At 47.9% G+C, this 18,073-nt stretch overlaps 3 protein-coding genes across 11 annotated transcripts; 2 read left to right on the plus strand and 1 right to left on the minus strand.

Moving 5' to 3' along the window:
• The first annotated feature begins 5,903 nt into the window (after nt 1-5,903).
• LOC112885664 (glutathione S-transferase T3-like) lies at nt 5,904-7,291 on the plus strand. Its single transcript, XM_025951231.1, has 5 exons — nt 5,904-5,917; nt 6,060-6,189; nt 6,280-6,454; nt 6,539-6,612; nt 6,686-7,291. The coding sequence occupies exons 1-5, from the start codon at nt 5,904-5,906 to the stop codon at nt 7,289-7,291; spliced, it is 999 nt and encodes a 332-aa protein (XP_025807016.1).
• A 1,107-nt stretch (nt 7,292-8,398) lies between these two features.
• On the minus strand, nt 8,399-12,238 carry LOC112886787. 8 transcript variants are annotated; one of them, XM_025952780.1, is made up of 6 exons: nt 12,045-12,238; nt 11,794-11,969; nt 11,521-11,674; nt 10,276-10,297; nt 9,771-10,025; nt 8,399-9,702 (listed from the first exon to the last, which is right to left on the minus strand). In XM_025952780.1, the coding sequence occupies exons 5-6, from the start codon at nt 10,016-10,018 to the stop codon at nt 8,652-8,654; spliced, it is 1,299 nt and encodes a 432-aa protein (XP_025808565.1). In that variant the 5' UTR covers nt 10,019-10,025; nt 10,276-10,297; nt 11,521-11,674; nt 11,794-11,969; nt 12,045-12,238; the 3' UTR covers nt 8,399-8,651. The 8 variants fall into 8 exon arrangements, with proteins under 8 accessions (XP_025808565.1, XP_025808564.1, XP_025808568.1 ...); XM_025952779.1 differs by lacking the exon at nt 10,276-10,297; XM_025952783.1 differs by lacking the exons at nt 11,521-11,674; nt 11,794-11,969; nt 12,045-12,238 and adding an exon at nt 11,248-11,436.
• Nucleotides 12,239-12,879: 641 nt separating this feature from the next.
• On the plus strand, nt 12,880-16,633 carry LOC112884161 (zinc finger MYM-type protein 1-like). 2 transcript variants are annotated; one of them, XR_003227045.1, is made up of 6 exons: nt 12,880-13,013; nt 13,575-13,687; nt 13,775-14,768; nt 14,859-16,346; nt 16,443-16,499; nt 16,578-16,633. XR_003227045.1 is itself a non-coding variant. In XM_025949514.1 (5 exons), the coding sequence occupies exons 2-4, from the start codon at nt 13,615-13,617 to the stop codon at nt 16,330-16,332; spliced, it is 2,541 nt and encodes an 846-aa protein (XP_025805299.1). In that variant the 5' UTR covers nt 12,880-13,013; nt 13,575-13,614; the 3' UTR covers nt 16,333-16,346; nt 16,443-16,566. The 2 variants fall into 2 exon arrangements, 1 of the variants encoding a protein (XP_025805299.1); XM_025949514.1 differs by lacking the exon at nt 16,578-16,633 and having other exon boundaries at nt 16,443-16,566.
• The last annotated feature ends 1,440 nt before the right edge of the window (nt 16,634-18,073 follow it).

Here is an 18,073-nt window from a genome sequence, read left to right on the forward strand (position 1 = left end):
TTACACCGACCACAAGAGCCTGAAGTATATCTTCACTCAGCCAGATTTAAATCTAAGGCAGAGAAGATGGTTGGAGTTGGTCAAGGACTATAATCTGGAAATTCAGTATCACCCCGGAAAGGCGAACGTGGTAGCCGATGCCTTAAGTCGGAAATCCTATGGGCCCACGAATGGCCCTCTGCGAGAGGAAATGGCACGATTAAATGTGCACATTGTTCCTCGAAGTTCCAACCATGTACTAAGCATCCAGTCAACCCTAGAGGATAGAATTAGAAGAGCTCAAAGCTCGGATCAGGAGTTGGTAAAGATCCGCAGGCAGACTGGAGAGAACAAAGCACCAGGCTTCAGAGTGGACGATAAGGGCACGTTATGGTACGAGGATAGGATTTGTGTACCCCGGAGTGGAGACTTTCGGCAGATAATCATGGACGAAGCCCATAACTCGGCCTACTCCATCCACCCAGGATCCACCAAAATGTATATGGACATAAGACAAAAGTATTGGTGGTACGGAATGAAAGCGGACATTGCCCGATTTGTGGCTCAGTGTGATACCTGTCGAAGGATAAAGGCCGAGCACCAAAAGCCAGCAGGATTGTTACAACCCCTACCTATCCCGGTCTGGAAATGGGATGAAGTGGGGATGGACTTCGTAGTGGGTCTACCTAGGACGCAGAAGGGGCACGATTCCATTTGGGTAGTAGTGGATCGACTCACTAAATCGGCTCATTTCATACCAGTACGAACCAATTACGGTGGAGAGAAGCTGGCAAAACTCTATATAGAAAACATAGTAAGATTGCACGGAGTGCCTAGCAGGATTGTCTCGGATAGAGGGACCCAATTCACCTCGAGGTTTTGGAGAAGCTTGCACCGATCCATGGGTACCAAGCTGGACTTCAGCTCGGCTTATCACCCGCAGACGGATGGTCAAACCGAGAGGGTGAATCAGATTCTGGAAGATATGCTGAGAGCATGTGTTCTAACCTACGGAAAAGATTGGGAACAAAGCCTGCCGTATGCGGAATTCTCGTATAACAACGGTTACCAAGCCAGCCTAGGCATGTCTCCGTTCGAAGCCCTTTATGGTAGAAAGTGCAAAACTCCCCTAATGTGGTCGGAAGTAGGAGAGCGTGCCCTAGAAGGACCCGACTTTATAAAAGAGGCAGAAGAAAAAGTAGCGGAGATCCGCGAGAAACTGAAAGCAGCTCAGTCCCGGCAAAAGAACTACGCGGACAAAAAAAGGCGAGAAATAAGTTTTAACCCAGGTGAGTTTGTTTATCTCAAGGTCTCGCCTATTCGAGGGACGCGAAGGTTTCAAGTGCAAGGAAAATTAGCCCCTCGATATATCGGACCGTACCAAGTCCTAAAGAAAGTCGGAGCCGTAGCATATCGGTTGCAACTGCCGGAAGAGATGTCGGACGTACACCCGGTATTTCATGTCTCGCAATTAAGAAGGTGTTTAAGAGTACCCGAGGAAGAACACGTGCCAATAGAAGCAATAGATCTACAGCCGGATCTGCGATATCAGGAAATACCGGTCAAAATTTTGGACACAGTCACTAGAAGGACAAGGAACTCCGAAGTGCGGATTTGCAGAGTTCAGTGGAGCAGACATGGAGTGGAAGAAGCGACATGGGAACTCGAAGATGCTCTGAAGAAGGAATTTCCCCACCTATTTAGAAGCCAGCCGAATCTCGAGGACGAGATTCATTTTAAGTGGGGTAGGTTTGTGACACCCTGAAAATTTCGCCCGGAAATCACGCGCTAACACTTTCGTTCTTGAGAACCATTTCGCCGAGACCCTAACTTTTCCCGAGACCCGAAACCGGCAGCCGAATCCAACCGCAGTCACGCCATCTTTTCCTTCGTTCCGCGCGCAGGCGCCGCGCGCGCGTGGCCGACCGGCCGCGGTCACCGCCGTGATTTTCGCCGCGCGATCGCCGCCGCGAATCCCGCCGGCGCGCGTCACTTCTCCCCTTCTTCCCATTATTTCCTTCTCTTCATTATTTTATTTCCTCCCCCTTTTTCCTTTTTCCATTTTCCTTTTTCCCTTTTCCTTTTTCTTTTTCCCCTTCTTCCTTCCTGTTTCTTCCTCCTCTGCTCCCGAGCGCCACCTCCACTGCCGCCCGACCCCCCCCCCGGCCTCTGGCCCCTTCACCACGACGCCGCCCTGGCCTTGCCCTCGCGTGCACGCCAAGCCGCCCCGCGACCACGCTGCCGTACGCGCGCGCACCGCCGGCCGCGCGCGCACGCGAACCACGCGCGCGCGCAGCCCCGGCGTGCCCGCGCGGACTGCACAGCCGCCGCACCGCCCTGCCCCGCGCGGTCGCGTCGCCCCTGCCCGCCGCTGTGCCCCGCCTCGCCGCTCGCGCCGCCCCTGTGCGCGCCGCGCCCAGCCCCCCCCACGTGCTGGCCGCCCTCGCCGGTTGTGCCCGCCGTGCGCCGCGCCGGGCGCCATTAATGGCGCACCGACCCGCCCACCGGCCGCCCCTCGCCCCCGCAGCCCGGCCCGCCTATAAATAGGACCGGGAGCACCCTCGGCACCTCCCATTGCCTCCACCGCCGCCCCTTGCCACCTCCCCACGCCCAGTCCGCCGCCCGCCAGGCCGCTCGACCGCCGCCCGCCGCCCGCCGTGGCCACGCCGCCTCACACCACCCCGGCCCGAGGTAAGGCCGGGAATGGGATCCCCTTGCTCCCCTCCCCCTTTTCCCCCATGCGCCCAAGCCACCCGAGCCCCTAGGCCGCCGGGGTGAGGCCGGCCCGAGCTCCCCCTCCCTCCTCTGCTTTCCCTGGCAAGGGGAGGAAGAAGGAGGGCTTTTTGCCCAAACCCCCTCCCCCTTTCCTGTATTCCCAAGGGAAAACCCCCCCTCTCTCATTTAATCACCTCTTTTGCTAATGAGACCTCACTATTTTTATTATTTCAAAACAAACCCCCCCAAGACTTGAACCTAGATACGTTTGGCACTCTTTAGCATGCCCCGAGAAATTCTAGGATTTACAAATAGGTCCACACTCTTTCCGGATATTTACGAACAAGCCCTCGAACCCCCGTTTAAGCCCTGAAACCACCTTTAGCGCGTCATTTTATGTGCGAAACGATCTCCGATTGACCCGAAACTTTACCACGCCCTTTCTAGTATAGTTTTAGCCATGCCATTAAGAAACCACCCAGAGATATTGCCCCGACCTCCGTAACTAAATTATTTCCGATTCAAGCTTATCGGTAAAAGCTTTTAGTTCTTTCGCTTGATGGTGTGTCTGTTTGTTTGCGTCGTAGGACACGGAGTGAACGACGAGGTTCCCGACCGCGACCAAGCAACTGAGGACCAGTACTGCGACCCCGAACCCGAAGGACAGCGCTTCGATCAGGACTTCCCGCAAGGGTTTGACGATGGCAAGTTCAATTCCGCCCCTTTGATGCATGTTTCTGTCCTAGTTTTTACAAACACGACCCAATGGCCTGTTTTATAAAATTGCATTGTTTTGCGTGCTGGAAACCCGGTAGGATAGCCACCCTTGCTTGAAATAACCGTACTTTGACTGCCTGATTTATAAAGAAAATGCGTGTGTGTGGGAAGGGATAAAATGTGGTTTTTAAAAGTGAGTTAGATGAGATGGATGGCATTTCTGTGTGAATTGCCGCTGGTGTGCTCGTACCTGTGTGGTTGAGCGTGGATGGGAGATATCCATCTTGTCACCCCTAAGGACCGAGTTGATGTGACATCTCACCTAGCTTCTCGTAGTGCGAACCACTTGACCGTTGTATGGGCAACGGCTTGGCCTAACCCCACTAGCTAGTCTGATAGCCATCAGGAGAGCTGGGAGCAACGGGTGATCAAGGAGACGGGATAAGCTCTGTGTGACTTATGCCCCGGTTAAACCTCGGTGTTAGGTCGAATGACCCCTTGATGGATCCCGTGGTGGCTAGTCAGGTCTAGCTACGGTGGGTAAGGGCTTCGATGGGATCTGCACCGGCACTAAGGTGTTCGTGCTGTGGTACCCCGCCTGTGGGTAAAGTTGCACACCTCTGCAGAGTTAGAAATCTATTCGAATAGCCGTGCCCACGGCATTGGGCAGGTTACGGTGTGGTCACATAACTAGCGTTTCTCTCTGGGAAAGGTTGAACCCGTGTGAGTTATTTGGAAAGTATCCGGTGCCATGTGCTACTACGGACGGGGAGTCCGGTAGTGGCTTGAAATTTGGATCCGAACAGATTGACATCGTGTGATACTCGAAAACTTGTTTTGAAAAATGCTTTTAAAACGAACCCCTGCATATAATTGTGTTTCCGCAAAAGAACCGTAAATTTATCCTTGGATTATCCTATGCATCTAACTCTGTTATAACCCCCCCGTGGGTGTAATTGAACTTGCTGAGTACGTTTGTACTCACCCCGTTCTTACTTTACAGTGGAGGATCCCGACTACAACCCCGAGAACGACGAGTAGGGTCCCGTCCTGCACCCAGTCTTGCCTGTGGGTGAGGTCACCGTTGGAGCTCCGCATGGCGCAAGACTCTGATGATCCTTTGTTCGTAGCTAGTGTAGTTGTGTGGGTTCTGGTTGTAATCCTCGCGATAGTGGCGCTTCACTGCCCATTACCGCGTAGAGCTGTACGGTGATGTACCATCTGATGTAATAAAAGTGTTATCAGCCTCCTGGGACTGATAAAGTGACACTTTTAAGTCTTCCCTGATGGGGGGACGCTTCACTCCGGAGGCCAATCCCTACTAGTGGAGGTTCTTCGTCGGGTCCAGCAGCACCCCCACCCGGTATGCATGCCCCTGCTCTGCCCTTCCCCGTTGACCTAGGGATTTCCCTCTCAGATCTAGGCAAAGGGAAAATATGGATCTGATGCAACTGTAGATTGTTTAGCCAATCTGTATATTTTGAAAAATAGCTAGCTTTCACTCTAGAATTCATGAACAAAATTTGGTGCACATTGAACTATCAAGCACTTTATTCAGAAAGGCACTTTGTTGCTGATGGAAAACTGATGAACCATGAAACTATCATGCATCACGACAGAGAAGATAAGAAATATGAATGCGAGAATAGTTGTTGTGATTGAAATGGGCACATATGGATCAGGGAATAGACTTACCTCAATGCCAATGAATTAGCAGTGACCTCCCTAATACTATGTCAACATTAGTCCCAATAGCAATAGGTTCATAAACCAAGAACCAGATTTAGCAGCACATGCTCATTGATCTAGTGATGCAGCCCCAAATCAAATAGTAAAACAACCTTAAATCCACACCATGGAAGCGGTCAATCTGACCTAACATACTGCAAATATAAATTAAAAGAGCAATGTTCAATGAAAGTTCAGACTTCCCATAAAAAAATGGTTCTGGCAAACTAATATAACATACTGCAAATATAATCGAAGGGTGCAAATATAATCTAAGGGTGGTGGTTGAATTTCCATCAAAGCAACCAATAGCTATAGGTCAGATATTGCATCGTGCATCTTATCATGAGATATCCTCATTTCAGATATTCTTGTCCATCTGTTTCGTTGATCCTGTCGTGTGTCGTTGAACCGATCAATCATTGTCTGAAAATAGAAAAAAGTCCAAGCATAGGTGAATAAGGGAAATCTATTCTTGACATGCAGCCAGAAGCTATTGAATGGTCACGCGGACTCGCAAAGTAATATAAGTAACTGTATAAATTATCATCTAGCTGTGTTTCTTCTGGTTTAACCCATTGGCGAAGCAAAATTATTTTGTGTTTCCATTGTCTGAATTTGTGTACTAAACTAATGTATGACAGTAAAGCACAGGCTGCTATCAAAATGGTCTATTTCCCTAATGCCAAACCAACACAGCAGATTAACCTAAACTTCATGAGATTATCTTACTCCAATACCAGGCTGCTATTTGCCATAGAACCATGAAGAAAACAGAGTAGACAGTATCTGAAGAACATGAAGAAAATATATAAGAAATATACATCATGAGTACTCCTGTTTTCTCTCATGAGATGCACTTTGTACAAATTTTATTTGCTTAAGTTTACATGACTTATCTTGTGCTTCTACATTTGCAGAATTGTCATGGAATCAATCTGGGATGAATTTAGTTCCCAGGGGCAGGACAATGGTCAAATAAATTATGTACCCACCATTGACCTCACTGCTATGAATGGCACCCCGCTTGATGTGGCTTCGAATGAGCAGGTATGTCGTATATAGTTCTTATTGACCAGGTTATGAATATGCATATAGGAGGTGCTTCATTCTGGACTGATTGATGGTCCTGTGTTTCAGGAGGCAGAGGCCGCAAATATGCCGGCTCCTGGTGGAAAAAAGAAGGGTACTACCTCGAGGTCCAAGAATTTTGCTCAAGATGAAGACGAGGCACTCTGCTCTGCCTACCTGAACGTGTCAAAGGATGCTGCAGTTGGGGTGAACCAAACTTACAAGTCATATTGGACAAGGATAAGTGAGTACTACAATGAAGTTACTACGAATCCAACTGTGAGGTCTCTCAGTTCTCTGCAACACAGATGGGGAGACATCCAAAAAGATACCGCCCGCTTCTGTGGTTTCTATAGTGACATTGTTAGGCGCAATCAGAGTGGGAAAAGTGAAGATGACAAGGTAATTCTTCAATAGTTTCGATGTTTCATAAGTGATACATGTGTTGGCGCAAGCTTATATTATATATTTTTAGGTGAAGGACGCTCTGCAAATGTATGCCGGTATCGTTGGAAACCCATTCAAGATGATTCATTGCTGGTTAATTCTTCGCCATTCAAACAAATGGAATGACTGGTTAGCGAAGGACTGGCAGAAAGGCACCAAGAAGGCTAGTGTCCAAGATGTGTCTCAAGGTTCTCCGGGTGCTAGTGTTCAAGATGGGACTGAGGGTTCAACTGTTCCTACCCGGCCACCAGGAAGAGACAAGTCAAAAAGGCTGCGCACTACCCCTGCTGACACCTCTTCTAGTAGTTCAGCATACATAGACGTGCTGCAAAAGATTCATGAAGATAGGTCCAAGTACGATGCAAGAGTAGAGGCTGCAACCATTGAGGAAGCCCAGGCGATTGCTTCACGGGCTGAGAGGAAGCTTGCCCTGCAGGAGCAACATGTTTCGATTCAGCAGAAACAACTGGAGATTGCAACTCAGATTTTGAACCTGCAAAAGGAAGAACAAGAAGATAAGGTCATGAGTCTTGATGTGGAGAAGTTGGCACCATGGGTCAGGGATTACTATATTGCGAAGCAGAAGAAGATTGCCTCGAGGGCGCTTGCCAGTGGCGGGCGTTCGGATGCTTGACAGATAACCTGGACAGCCGTATTGTTTTAGTTTTGTCATGGCTGCTTGTCAGCCATGACAGCCATGTATCAAGTATGTGTGAGAACAATGGTTTGTATTATTTTTATTTGTGAGAACAATGGTTTGTAAAATTTGTATTTGTGAGAACAATGGTTTGTAATATTTGTGCGAATTATGCTTGTCAGAATAATGGTTTCAGCTGTGAGAATTATGCTTATAAGAATTATGCTTCTATATGGTGCCAGGTGTACGTAGATTGTATTCAATATGGCAGCAAGTTGTATTTTGGGACTGTGAGCTTTTACAGCAAGTTGTATTTTGGGACTGTGAGCAAGTAAATGCTGTAGCTTAATGAGCTGAACAATCTCGGGTGGCAACTCTGTGATATATGTACCCCTAAGATCTAGCGTCTCTAGACCATATAGCCTCACAATTCCTGATATGCTGTTGTCATCTAAGTGTTCCTAAAGCTCAAGTACTTCAGCTGGAAAAGTTTATCTATACCATTCATATCATACTCTTGCACATTTCGACAACCTTGAAAATGTAGTACACGCAAAGCTTGAAACTCAGCAAGACTAGGCAACTTTTTGAGGCAAGCTGATGTTATCACCGTTAGAGATCTAACGTGACTTAAATCTTCATTTGCCAATACAGATGCCTGCTCTTGGTCAATATAATGGACTGACAGTCGCCGTATAAGACCATGGCGATTTGCCAGATCATTCTGCCCATGGCCCATGAAAGCGATGAAATTATCCTCAACCGATTTTGAAATGATGAGCTCAAGCATCATGTCATGGACTTGACAAGCACGATCCTTTCCGTCGTAGCCAATTCCCACTGGCTGGAGCATGCTTCTGTTCACTAGCTCGTAGAAATGGTTCTCGGCAACCTCTTGTTTGCTCTGTCCATGCTCTTCACAGATAAAGCCTTCTGCTATCCATCGCCTCACTAAGCGCTCTCTGTCAATTTCATCAACCTGCATATAGTTCAATATAGCATCAACCTGTATGCAAATACAATCCATTCAGAATGGCTAATAAGATCAAGCTTCACCTGTTCATTTCCATACATCCCTGATACATTAGACCATACAGGACTCCATACAAAAACTGATACATTAATCCATACAAGACTCCTACAACAACTGATTCATTAATCCATACAGGACTCCATACAACAACTGATTCATTAATCCATACAGGACTCCATACAACAACTGATTCATTAATCCATACAGGACTCCATACAACAACTGATTCATTAATCCATACAGGACTCCATACAACAACTGATTCATTAATCCATACAGGACTCCATACAACAACTGATTCATTAATCCATACAACACGGCACACTAATTGTTGGCCCTATCTCCATACTTGCTCCAAATATGCTCGATCAGGTCAAGCTTCAACTGTTCATTTCCTTGTCGGCTCTGGATCCTACGGTGGTTCTCCATCAACAATGCTAGCTCCGGCACGTTTGTATTGTCATCGCCCAATCTGGGATCCGTCGCACCTTCATAGTCCGTTGCCCGCAGCTGAGGCAATCCTTTCTCGTACTCGATACCCATGTTGTGTAGTATGACGATACAGTCCACAATGTACTTTAGGTCGACCTGATCCCATAGCCTCGCTGGCCCTTTGATGATTCCATATTGTCCTTGCAAAATACCGAAAGTCCGTTCCACATCTTTACGAAATTCTGCTTGCCTGCTCGAAAATTCCTTGTGCTTGTTAGTTCTGGGCTGTTGAATACCATTGATCAAAGTAGCCCATGGGGGATATATACCATCTGCCAGATAGTAGCCCATGTTGTACTCCCTACCGTTTACATTAAATTGAACCTCTGGAGCATTACCCGCTGCTAGATTGTCAAACACTGGTGAACGATGCAGCACATTGATGTCGTTCAATGATCCAGGAAGTCCAAAGAAAGCATGCCATATCCATGTATCATAGCTAGCAACTGCCTCAAGAATAAGAGTAGGTTTTTTAAAGTAACCTCTATATTGACCATGCCAAGCGGTAGGGCAATTTTCCCACTCCCAATGCATGCAATCAATCGAACCCAACATCCCTGGAAATCCACGTGCTTCAGCAACTTGCAATAATATTTCTATTTCATCTCTTGTTGGCTGCCTTAAGTACCTAGGACCGTATAGATCAACAATGGTCCGTGTAAACTGGTTGACACTCTCAATTATGGTGCTTTCTCCCATCCGAAGGTACTCATCTAGGCTATCAGCTGGACCTCCGTATGCAAGCATGCGCAAGGCAGCAGTTACCTTTTGTACCGGAGCCAAGCCCCAAACTCCCGCAGCATTTTGTCTCCATTTGAAGTATACGTTTGCTTGCTCACATGCGTCCTTGATATCTTCAAACATATTCTTTGTCATTCGGAACCTGTGAAGACAACGAAACCATAATAAGATAAGGATGGAGAGAAGGTAAACAAATAGTTGGACACTAACCGGCGGCGAAACAAGTTTTCACCATAGACCGAGTTGGAAACGAAATAGTCCTCCACCAAACGGCAGTACCCACTGTATCTATCTCGTGCAATGGTCCGGCGTCCTACAATTGAACCCCGACGTGGGTTAGGTTTGTTTTCTTCTTCCTCTGTGCCGATACGAGCAATGGTGGTCGCCACCAATATGTCCTCGTACCCACTGCAACTCCCTTGACCGCGTTCACGCCGAAGCTTTCGAAGCCATGCCATCGTAAACCTAAATCGAAACATACACATGAGCTATCATTTCAAACTGTACTGTAAAGATTTAAGAACACGTAATGAAAAGGCAACGATTGCACTCAGTATTTAGTTAACATTGGCACTCATCCAAGCTACATTTACATCTGGCTCAACTAAAATCTGGTCGTCTTCCATCAACGAACACACCCACTAGCTGAAGACAATGTCTCCTTGAATCATACAAAACTCACAGATAACTTAATAGCAGCAAAGGAAAATTTTACCTCTAGCTGCACAAACATTGACCTGCACAGCATTGTCAGAAGCAATTTGTCATTAAAGTAACAAAAGGTATACAAAACTCCATAAAGGGGCTAGTGGTAAATCAGTTTTAGCCATCTGCTTTGAATCACTCTGTATAAATGTATAAATTATATCTATATCCTAACTCAATGCCCTAGTTTTTAGTGTTCAGTATGTAACATCATCAGGTCATAATGGATTTGGGTGCAAAACCTCCTGCAATAAAAAAAACAAAAAGAGAGAGAAATAAAAAGAACCCCTCTGCAACCTCACAACTCCAGGGACCCAAAAAGCTAACTTGAGCTGTGCAGCCTAAAAATAGCCTCAGTTCAATTAAATTTGCAATAGTGAACACTAACAATTTCCTGGTGAGTGAAGCCACATTGTCTACTTAACCCAGTGAAGCAAATTTCAGCTCGATTGGGTGACCAAGGCTTGTTTCCCTCAAAACTCCCAACTTTAGCAAAATAGCATGGAAATGTTCCACTACAATTTAATAGCACCCAAAGTTTCTGATGTTCTGATTTGTAGCACTCTTTGCCCTCAAGGCTAGTCCTTGTACTACATTCCTCCCAGGTGGCAGGTAGACTAAATTTGAATTTGCATACTAATGCAAACACTATTTGACATCATCCATGCATAGCTCGTATCCATATCAAATTAACTTGCACATTATCATATAATTTGAGCACAATATCTATAGGAAAGGACACAGGAGTGAGACAGCACGGAAATAAGACGGCACAGCCAAAAGAGTGGGCAGGCAAAAATGGCACGCAAGTGTAGTGTTAATCAGTGAATATTATCCTACTAGCCTCCTATTGATGCTCTCAGGTGAAAGCGAGCACTAGCCAAGCTCCTAGATGTAGGGCTTCTTGATTTTGCCCCCAATTTTTAGGGTTCAACATCAAATCCCACAAAATTGAGAGGTGTCAACGAAGGGGATTGCTTACCTTTTGTTGTCTGGGGTTCGCAAGGCAGGCAGTGCTAGTGGACGGCGGGCAGCGCAGCCTGGCCGGGCAGAGCGGATCAGCAAGGAAGGCAGTGCCAGTGGACGGCGGAGAGGGGCCGCTAGTGGACGGCGTGAAACAACCTTCGATACGGTGAGGACGCGAGGGTCGAGGGGGGGGGGGGAGTAGGAAGACGGCGTCGGTCGCTCGGTGGCGTCGCCGCGCCGCCGCGCCGGGAGATGGGAAAGACGATGGATGCAGGTGAGAGAGACATACCTTCGGCCGTGGGCGCGTCGAGATCAGGCCGTGGCCGCGTCGTGAGCTTCCGCCTTCTTCCGGCCACCGGTGACTGTTCCGCCTTCTTCCGCCCGCCCGCGGGAACCAACTGCCGCGAGCGCCGCCGGCCGGATGGGGAGGCCGAACCGAGACCCTGCTGGAAACGGAGGACGGAGGGAGTTCGGATAAATGGTGGGTCCCACACGATTCTTCACAATTTGGGTTAGGAGATGGGTAAGGTTGCTGGAGAAGGTCTAAAGCCTTTCCTTTTACCCCTTCTGCTTGATTTCCGTCGGTGTTGCCATCGCTCCTTGGCCCCGGTGCAGCGGTCCTTCGCGCTCCCCGGCCTCACCCGCCACGCTGCCGCATCTGAGGGCGGCGCTAGGAAGCAGGTCACCCTGCGGATGCGCGAGCTCCTTCCTCAGCCGGCTCCTCCACTCCAGCTCTCCCTGTCGCATTCAGACCCATCAAGAACAGCCTGCAGCTAGCAGATTATGTATGTCGATTTGCCACAAAAACCTTACAAATTCAGCGATCCTGCTTCCTCCGATCCCAAGAGTGAGAGCGAATATTGCTTGGCTCCTCCTCCGATCAGGGGACGCCCTTCTTTGCGTTGCCGGTCCGGCCGTGCTCGCTTGCTGCCGAGCATGTAACAGGAGCGGGTGGCCACGAGGACGGCGAGGCAATGGTGATGTCACCGACAAGGCATTTGAGGAAGACGGTTGGTGAGGGTAATATAGTCAGTCCTACGGTATGATGGTAGTAGGGCGGACCGACAGTGCGATGGTCAAAGGGGCAGTCATAGATAGCAAAGGAAGATGATTGGATCAAGATAGGCAGGGGCGGAGGGCCCAGTGTGGCGAGGTGTGGCGTTCGCCACACCTCGGCCCGGCCCAAGCGGGAATACCCCGGTCCCCGGCCCAATTAAAATGTGTAACCAGTAACCCTATGCAGCTATCCCAATCCCCATTCCCCAGTCCCGCCTCCCGCCTCCCGCCGTCCCGCGCTCCCGCGGCCGCCGGCCCCGCGCCGCCGCCGGCCCCGCGCCGCCGCCGCAGGCCCCGCGCGCCGCCGGCCCCGTGCGCCCTCCGCCTGCGCGCCGCCGGCCACGCGCGCCGCACTGCCCCGCGCGCCGGCCGCCCGGCCCCGCCTGCGCGCTGCCGGCCGCCCGGCCCCGCGAGCTGCACTGCCCCCGCCTGCGCGCCGCACTGCCCCCGCCTGCGCGCTGCCGGCCCCGCGCGCCGCACTGCCCCCGCGGCCCCGCCTGCGCGCTGCCGGCCGCCCGGCCCCGCGCGCCGCACTGCCGCTGTGCGCCTGTGCCGCAGGCCCCGCGCGGCCGCGCGCCGCCGGCCCCGCGCTGCAGGGCTGCAGGCCCCGCGCGCCGCAGGCCCCGCCGCCGGCCCCGCGCGCCTCCGCCTACGCGCGCGCCGCTTCCAGGGAGGACCGGACGAGCCTACCAAGGCTGCTATTTGCAGTGCATCAAAAACATCTCTGTAAGACTGTAACTCTTGTGGAAAATGGAGCATAGTGATTCGGGTTCAGTCATTTCTACAAGCGTGATGGCGTGATGCGTGCACTAGTAGCATTACCTACTTCCTAGCCCGCCCGGCCCCGCGCTAGCTTTGGCAAGGCAATTTGTTTTACCAAATTACCACCACTGTAGTGTACTTTGTAAATTAAATTTAGCGTTTTCTGATGGGTTGTGCTTATTAATTTCTACAGAGCTGTGACCGATTATTTTCACGTTTAATATACATCTTTCTATGCTAGTTTACTAGGCTTGAATTAACCATTTTTACCTGAATATGGTGTGAAAATGAATTGTAGTGCTAAAGTTCTTGACTTCAGTTTGGTAGGAGCAGGTTAGGGACTTTTCAGTATGGTGGCACTATCATTTTTCTAGCTATTTCTTTTGTGCTGCAGTACCTCGGTATTTTCTCCACTATATAGATTTTTCTTTACCATGTTAGGGTTATAAATAAAAATTGTTGCGCTCGAATGCTCGATCTAGCTTGAATATTGTGTTTATTGCGTTGTATATTGGAATGTTTCAGATAAGCCCCGCGCGCCGCCCCGGATCAGAAAGTAATTAGCATGTTGCCACTCGATGGTGATGCTTCCAATCCAAGCTCTAGCAGAAAAGGGAAAAGAAAGGCACAAGAAAGAGGTGAGAGAACTAGTATTTTTTGGGTGTTGTATAGGATTGGGAAGTTAAGCTAATTTACTTTAATATGAATTTGACTATTTATTTCAGATCTAAAGAGCTATTTTAGTCCATTCGTATCCAGTAGCATAAACCCAAGCACTCATGGAAGTGAAGTTGGTAATGCCATAATAGAGGAGGAAGAGGTGGTGGAAACTCATTTGGAGGACACCAATACCATAGACCAACAGCCAGGTAGCAATGAAAATGATCAAAATGATCAAGGTACAATAACTGAGTTCAATCCGGATTATATCATTTCTGATCCGGGGCTTCGGATTCCAATTGAGCAATTTAGTCCTAATATTAGAGATGAAATTAGGAGGGCTTTCATGGAACGAGGTCCAACTCAACCTAGTAGTCATGTTTTTCCTAGAGGACAAGATAAAAGGCGCTTTCGAAAAGAATGGTTTGAGAAATATAATTGGCTGGAATATAGCTTGGTGAATGATAAGGCTTATTGCTTTTGTTGTTATCTTTTTAGAAGAGTTGGTGTAGATGATGATAAATTTGGTTATGAGGCATTTACAAAAGAAGGCTTTAGGCAATGGAAGAATGCCTACTTAGCACTCCCTAAACATGTTGGTGGCCCTAATAGTGCTCATAATAGATCAAGAGCGGCATTTGATGATTTTGATAATCAAAGGGCAAGTGTAAAGGAGAAAATTGTAGTTCATACCAAAGAGGCACAAAAGAAGTATGAAACCCGTGTAGATACATCTTTGGCTATTGTAAGTTATATTGCCTTGCAAGGTGAACCGTTCCGTGGACATGATGAATCAGAAACTTCATTGAACAAAGGCAACTTTCTAGAATTTCTTGATTGGTACAAACTAAGAAATGAGGAAGTGAGGCAGGCATTTGAATTTGCTTGTCCTAAAAATGCTAAAATGACTTCTGGAACAATTCAGAAAGAACTTGCCGAGTGTTGTGCTCAAGCGGTTACCAAAGTCATAAAAGAAGAGATGAGTGGTTGTTTATTCTCTATTCTTGTTGATGAATCTCGTGATATATCAGTCAAAGAGCAAATGGCCATAATAGTCAGGTAAACATCCGCTTTTATATCTTGTATTCTTGTTGAATGTTGATGAATCTTGTTATAATATTTCTAAATATTGTGAGTTTCTTTATATAGGTATGTGAATAAAAAGGGGCAAGTAGTTGAAAGATTTTTGGGTATCAAGCATGTCAAGCTAACTACATCAGAAGCATTAAAGAGAGCAATAGTGGAGGTTCTTAGTGCCCATGGTTTAACTATTGCAAAAATACGAGGCCAAGGGTATGATGGAGCTTCTAATATGAGAGGTGAATTCAATGGTGTTCAAAAACTAATTCGTGATGAGAACCCATATGCTTTTTATATCCATTGCTTTGCTCACCAATTGCAGTTGGTAGTTGTTTCGGTTTCAAAGTGTTGTTCATCTATAGAGGATTTCTTTGACTATGTGGATATGATTGTGAGCAGCACTAGTGCATCTTGTAAGAGGAAGGATTTATTGATTGATAGTCATCATACAATTGTTTTGAATAAGTTGGACAGTGGAGATATTTTATCAGGTAGAGGACAAAATCAAGAAACATCATTGCCTAGGCCTGGAGATACAAGATGGGGATCTCACTACAGGACATTGCTTCGTATTGAAACAATGTGGGACTCAATAATAGAAGTTCTGCAAGTGGTGCATGATGAGGAACGTAATCCATCAAGGGCAGGGGGGTTGGTGCCTATTATGGAGTCTTTCAGCTTTGTGTTTATCATGAAGATGATGTTACAGATCCTTCGCATAACAAATGAGCTATCTCATCTATTGCAGAAGAAGGATCAAAATATTGTTGAGGCCATGTCTTTGGTTATTGACGTGAAAACACGTTTGAACAATTTGAGAAGCGAAGGTTATGAGCCACTACTTGAAGAAGTCAAAACATTTTGCCAAGAGAATGATATCCTAATACCAAATATGGAAGATAGTGTACCAAGATTTGGTAGATCAAGGAAAGGAGGGAGAAACAACATCACTCAAGATCATTACTTTCGTGTTGATACCTTCTTTGCTACCATAGATGCTATCACAACAGAGTTTGATCATCGATTCAATGAGGTATCATCGGAATTACTTACTTGCTTTGCTTGCCTTGATCCTAGAGATTCGTTCTCTAACTTTGATGTGAATAAACTTGCTCGCCTCACGGATATATATTTGGATGATTTTTCTTTTGATGACCGGAAAAGAATAAGAGACCAGTTAGAAACCTTCATTATTCATGTTAGAAGAGTTGAGGCATTCAGAGCTTGTTATGACCTTGCAAGCCTAGCAATGAAAATGGTTGAACTTAAGAGGCATGAAATATTTCCCTTGGTTTATCGCCTAATTGAGCTGGCATTGCTGCTACCAGTAGCAACTGCATCAGTTGAAAGAGCATTTTCAGCCATGAAGATTATTAAAACTGAGTTGCGGAACAAGATGTCTGATGGTTGGCTTAATGACTTGATGGTGGTGTATATTGAGCGGGAGATATTTAAAGGAATTGATCTTGAATCTATCAAGAAGGCTTTTCAGAAGAAAAAAGATAGAAATATGCAATTGCCAAAGTCTCCTAGACGCAACTAATAATAAATATACCGGTATAACTCTATACTCTAATTGTGTATCTTGTATTACATTTAATATTTTAACTCGAATATTTCGTTACTAATTTATGTTGTCTCTTTGTTTGACAGCTTCTTTGGTCCAATTGTTGATTTGATGCGTACTTTACGTATTTTTCTTCATTTGAGGTACTTCTGAACCATATTTTTATCGTGAACCTTTATTTCCGTATAATATTTGAACATAATCTAGTAATCCACCGCCAGTCCGCCAGTCCGCAGCCGTAGGCTCCCGCCCCGCAGCCCCGCAGGCCCCGCGCCCGCCGCCCCGCAGCCCCGTCCGCCACACCTAAAATTTTCGGCGTCCTCCGCCACTGAAGATAGGTGTGCCTAAATTTCCATCAAATCCTTTACCACGGCTACATCAACTCCTACCCGCTGCCACGCCTCCCAGCTTTCCCCATTGTGATCACTGCCTCAGCTGCTGCCACAGCGTTGCGCCAGCGCCGCTTCCGCCTCGCCACCACGCCGCTCCTCACCTGGCACCCCGGCCGCCACCCCACCTGCGCCTAACACCCCACCACCGCCTCCCCCCTCCCCCGCTAGTTCGCCAGAGCACCCCCACACTGCGGCTTCTGTGGTCCCGCAGCAGCGGCCCGTCGTGCGCCGGCGCGCCGCGGTGTCCCTCGCCGCGAACCCAGCTCTCGTCTGGCTGCACAAGAGAAGCCCACTTTCATCAGCATGGCAGCAAAGGCAACACAGCTCAAAGCTCTCAAGAACACACTATCCTCGTGCTCACGTGATCTGCAGGACCAGGTTGCCAAGCATGGCCTCCTGCGCAGGAAGAAGAAACCCCTGGGTGGCGTTGACCTCCGCAAGCTTGCTGTGGCCGCTGGCATTGGCCCGACGGCAACCGCGGCGCTGGACAAGGTGCTGCAGACCAAGGAATGAAGCCTGGTCCTGCTAATGTCGCGCGGACTGCTTTGCCATATTGTGTTAGCAGTAGCGCTTGTCGGGCCGTCGAGCCGGCAGTGTGTGTCCCTCCGCCTAGTCGCTTGAGCTGGTTGCTCTTAGTTGGTCCTGTGTTGTGCGTCGTGTTCGTCATTGTAAGCTAGATGCTCGTAGCTCGTTCTGTGTCGCTCTCTAAGTCTCACGCCTTCGCTCACCTTGGATGGAAGGTTATCGCCCGCGTGCTGCAATTTGTTTGGCTGGTGCCTCTTTCGTTCCAATGAAATCAAAACGGCCGTGTGTTTGTTAAAGAAGATAAGTACCTCTGCGTGTAACGTATCTTTGTAACAAACTTCATGTAACAGCTTGTGCATGTATCGGCTGGGAGATTCTAGAGTCTGTTGTAGATATATATAGTTTAGAGTTGTTGTAATCTGTTATAACTAGATCTCCTGATCGACTCCCAAGCTGTTACGATCTTGTAATCCTTGCGCCATTCAGAGCGTCTATATAACACGCAGGGCGTGCCTCCAACGAGGTAACACGCTTTACCCTACTGCCCTCTGATTTTTACATGGTAATCAGAGCCTAACAGATCCACGTCTCAACCATGGCAAGTTCATCTTCTTTCCCAACCAATCCACTCATCGCCCACCCAATCTCGGAGAAGTTGAACAAGGCAAATCATGCCTTATGGAAGGCCCAAGTACGTGCTGCTATTCGCGGTGCACGCTTTGAAGGACATCGATCTCTCAGGTGCCTCCAAGGCACCAGAGGAGGAGATCGTCGACAAGGAAGCCAAGAAATCACCGAAC

The sequence above is a fragment of the Panicum hallii genome, chromosome 3, assembly GCF_002211085.1.
Source record: "Panicum hallii strain FIL2 chromosome 3, PHallii_v3.1, whole genome shotgun sequence".
In the NCBI taxonomy this organism is placed as follows: domain Eukaryota; kingdom Viridiplantae; phylum Streptophyta; class Magnoliopsida; order Poales; family Poaceae; genus Panicum; species Panicum hallii.

What these genes read in the sequence shown, in the direction of transcription:
- LOC112884161 (XM_025949514.1), top strand. Translation starts at nt 13,615, where the DNA reads ATGTTGCCACTCGATGGTGATGCTTCCAATCCAAGCTCTAGCAGAAAA. An exon ending in AAGAAAGGCACAAGAAAGAG is followed by an intron (nt 13,688 to 13,774) that starts GTGAGAGAACTA and finishes TATTTATTTCAG; the next exon opens with ATCTAAAGAGCTATTTTAGT. An exon ending in CAAATGGCCATAATAGTCAG is followed by an intron (nt 14,769 to 14,858) that starts GTAAACATCCGC and finishes TTCTTTATATAG; the next exon opens with GTATGTGAATAAAAAGGGGC.
- LOC112885664 (XM_025951231.1), top strand. An exon ending in GTCATATTGGACAAGGATAA is followed by an intron (nt 6,455 to 6,538) that starts GTGAGTACTACA and finishes ACATCCAAAAAG; the next exon opens with ATACCGCCCGCTTCTGTGGT. An exon ending in GGAAAAGTGAAGATGACAAG is followed by an intron (nt 6,613 to 6,685) that starts GTAATTCTTCAA and finishes ATATATTTTTAG; the next exon opens with GTGAAGGACGCTCTGCAAAT.
- LOC112886787 (XM_025952777.1), bottom strand. Translation starts at nt 10,045, where the DNA reads ATGTGTATGTTTCGATTTAGGTTTACGATGGCATGGCTTCGAAAGCTT. An exon ending in GAAAACTTGTTTCGCCGCCG is followed by an intron (nt 9,703 to 9,770) that starts GTTAGTGTCCAA and finishes TTGTCTTCACAG; the next exon opens with GTTCCGAATGACAAAGAATA.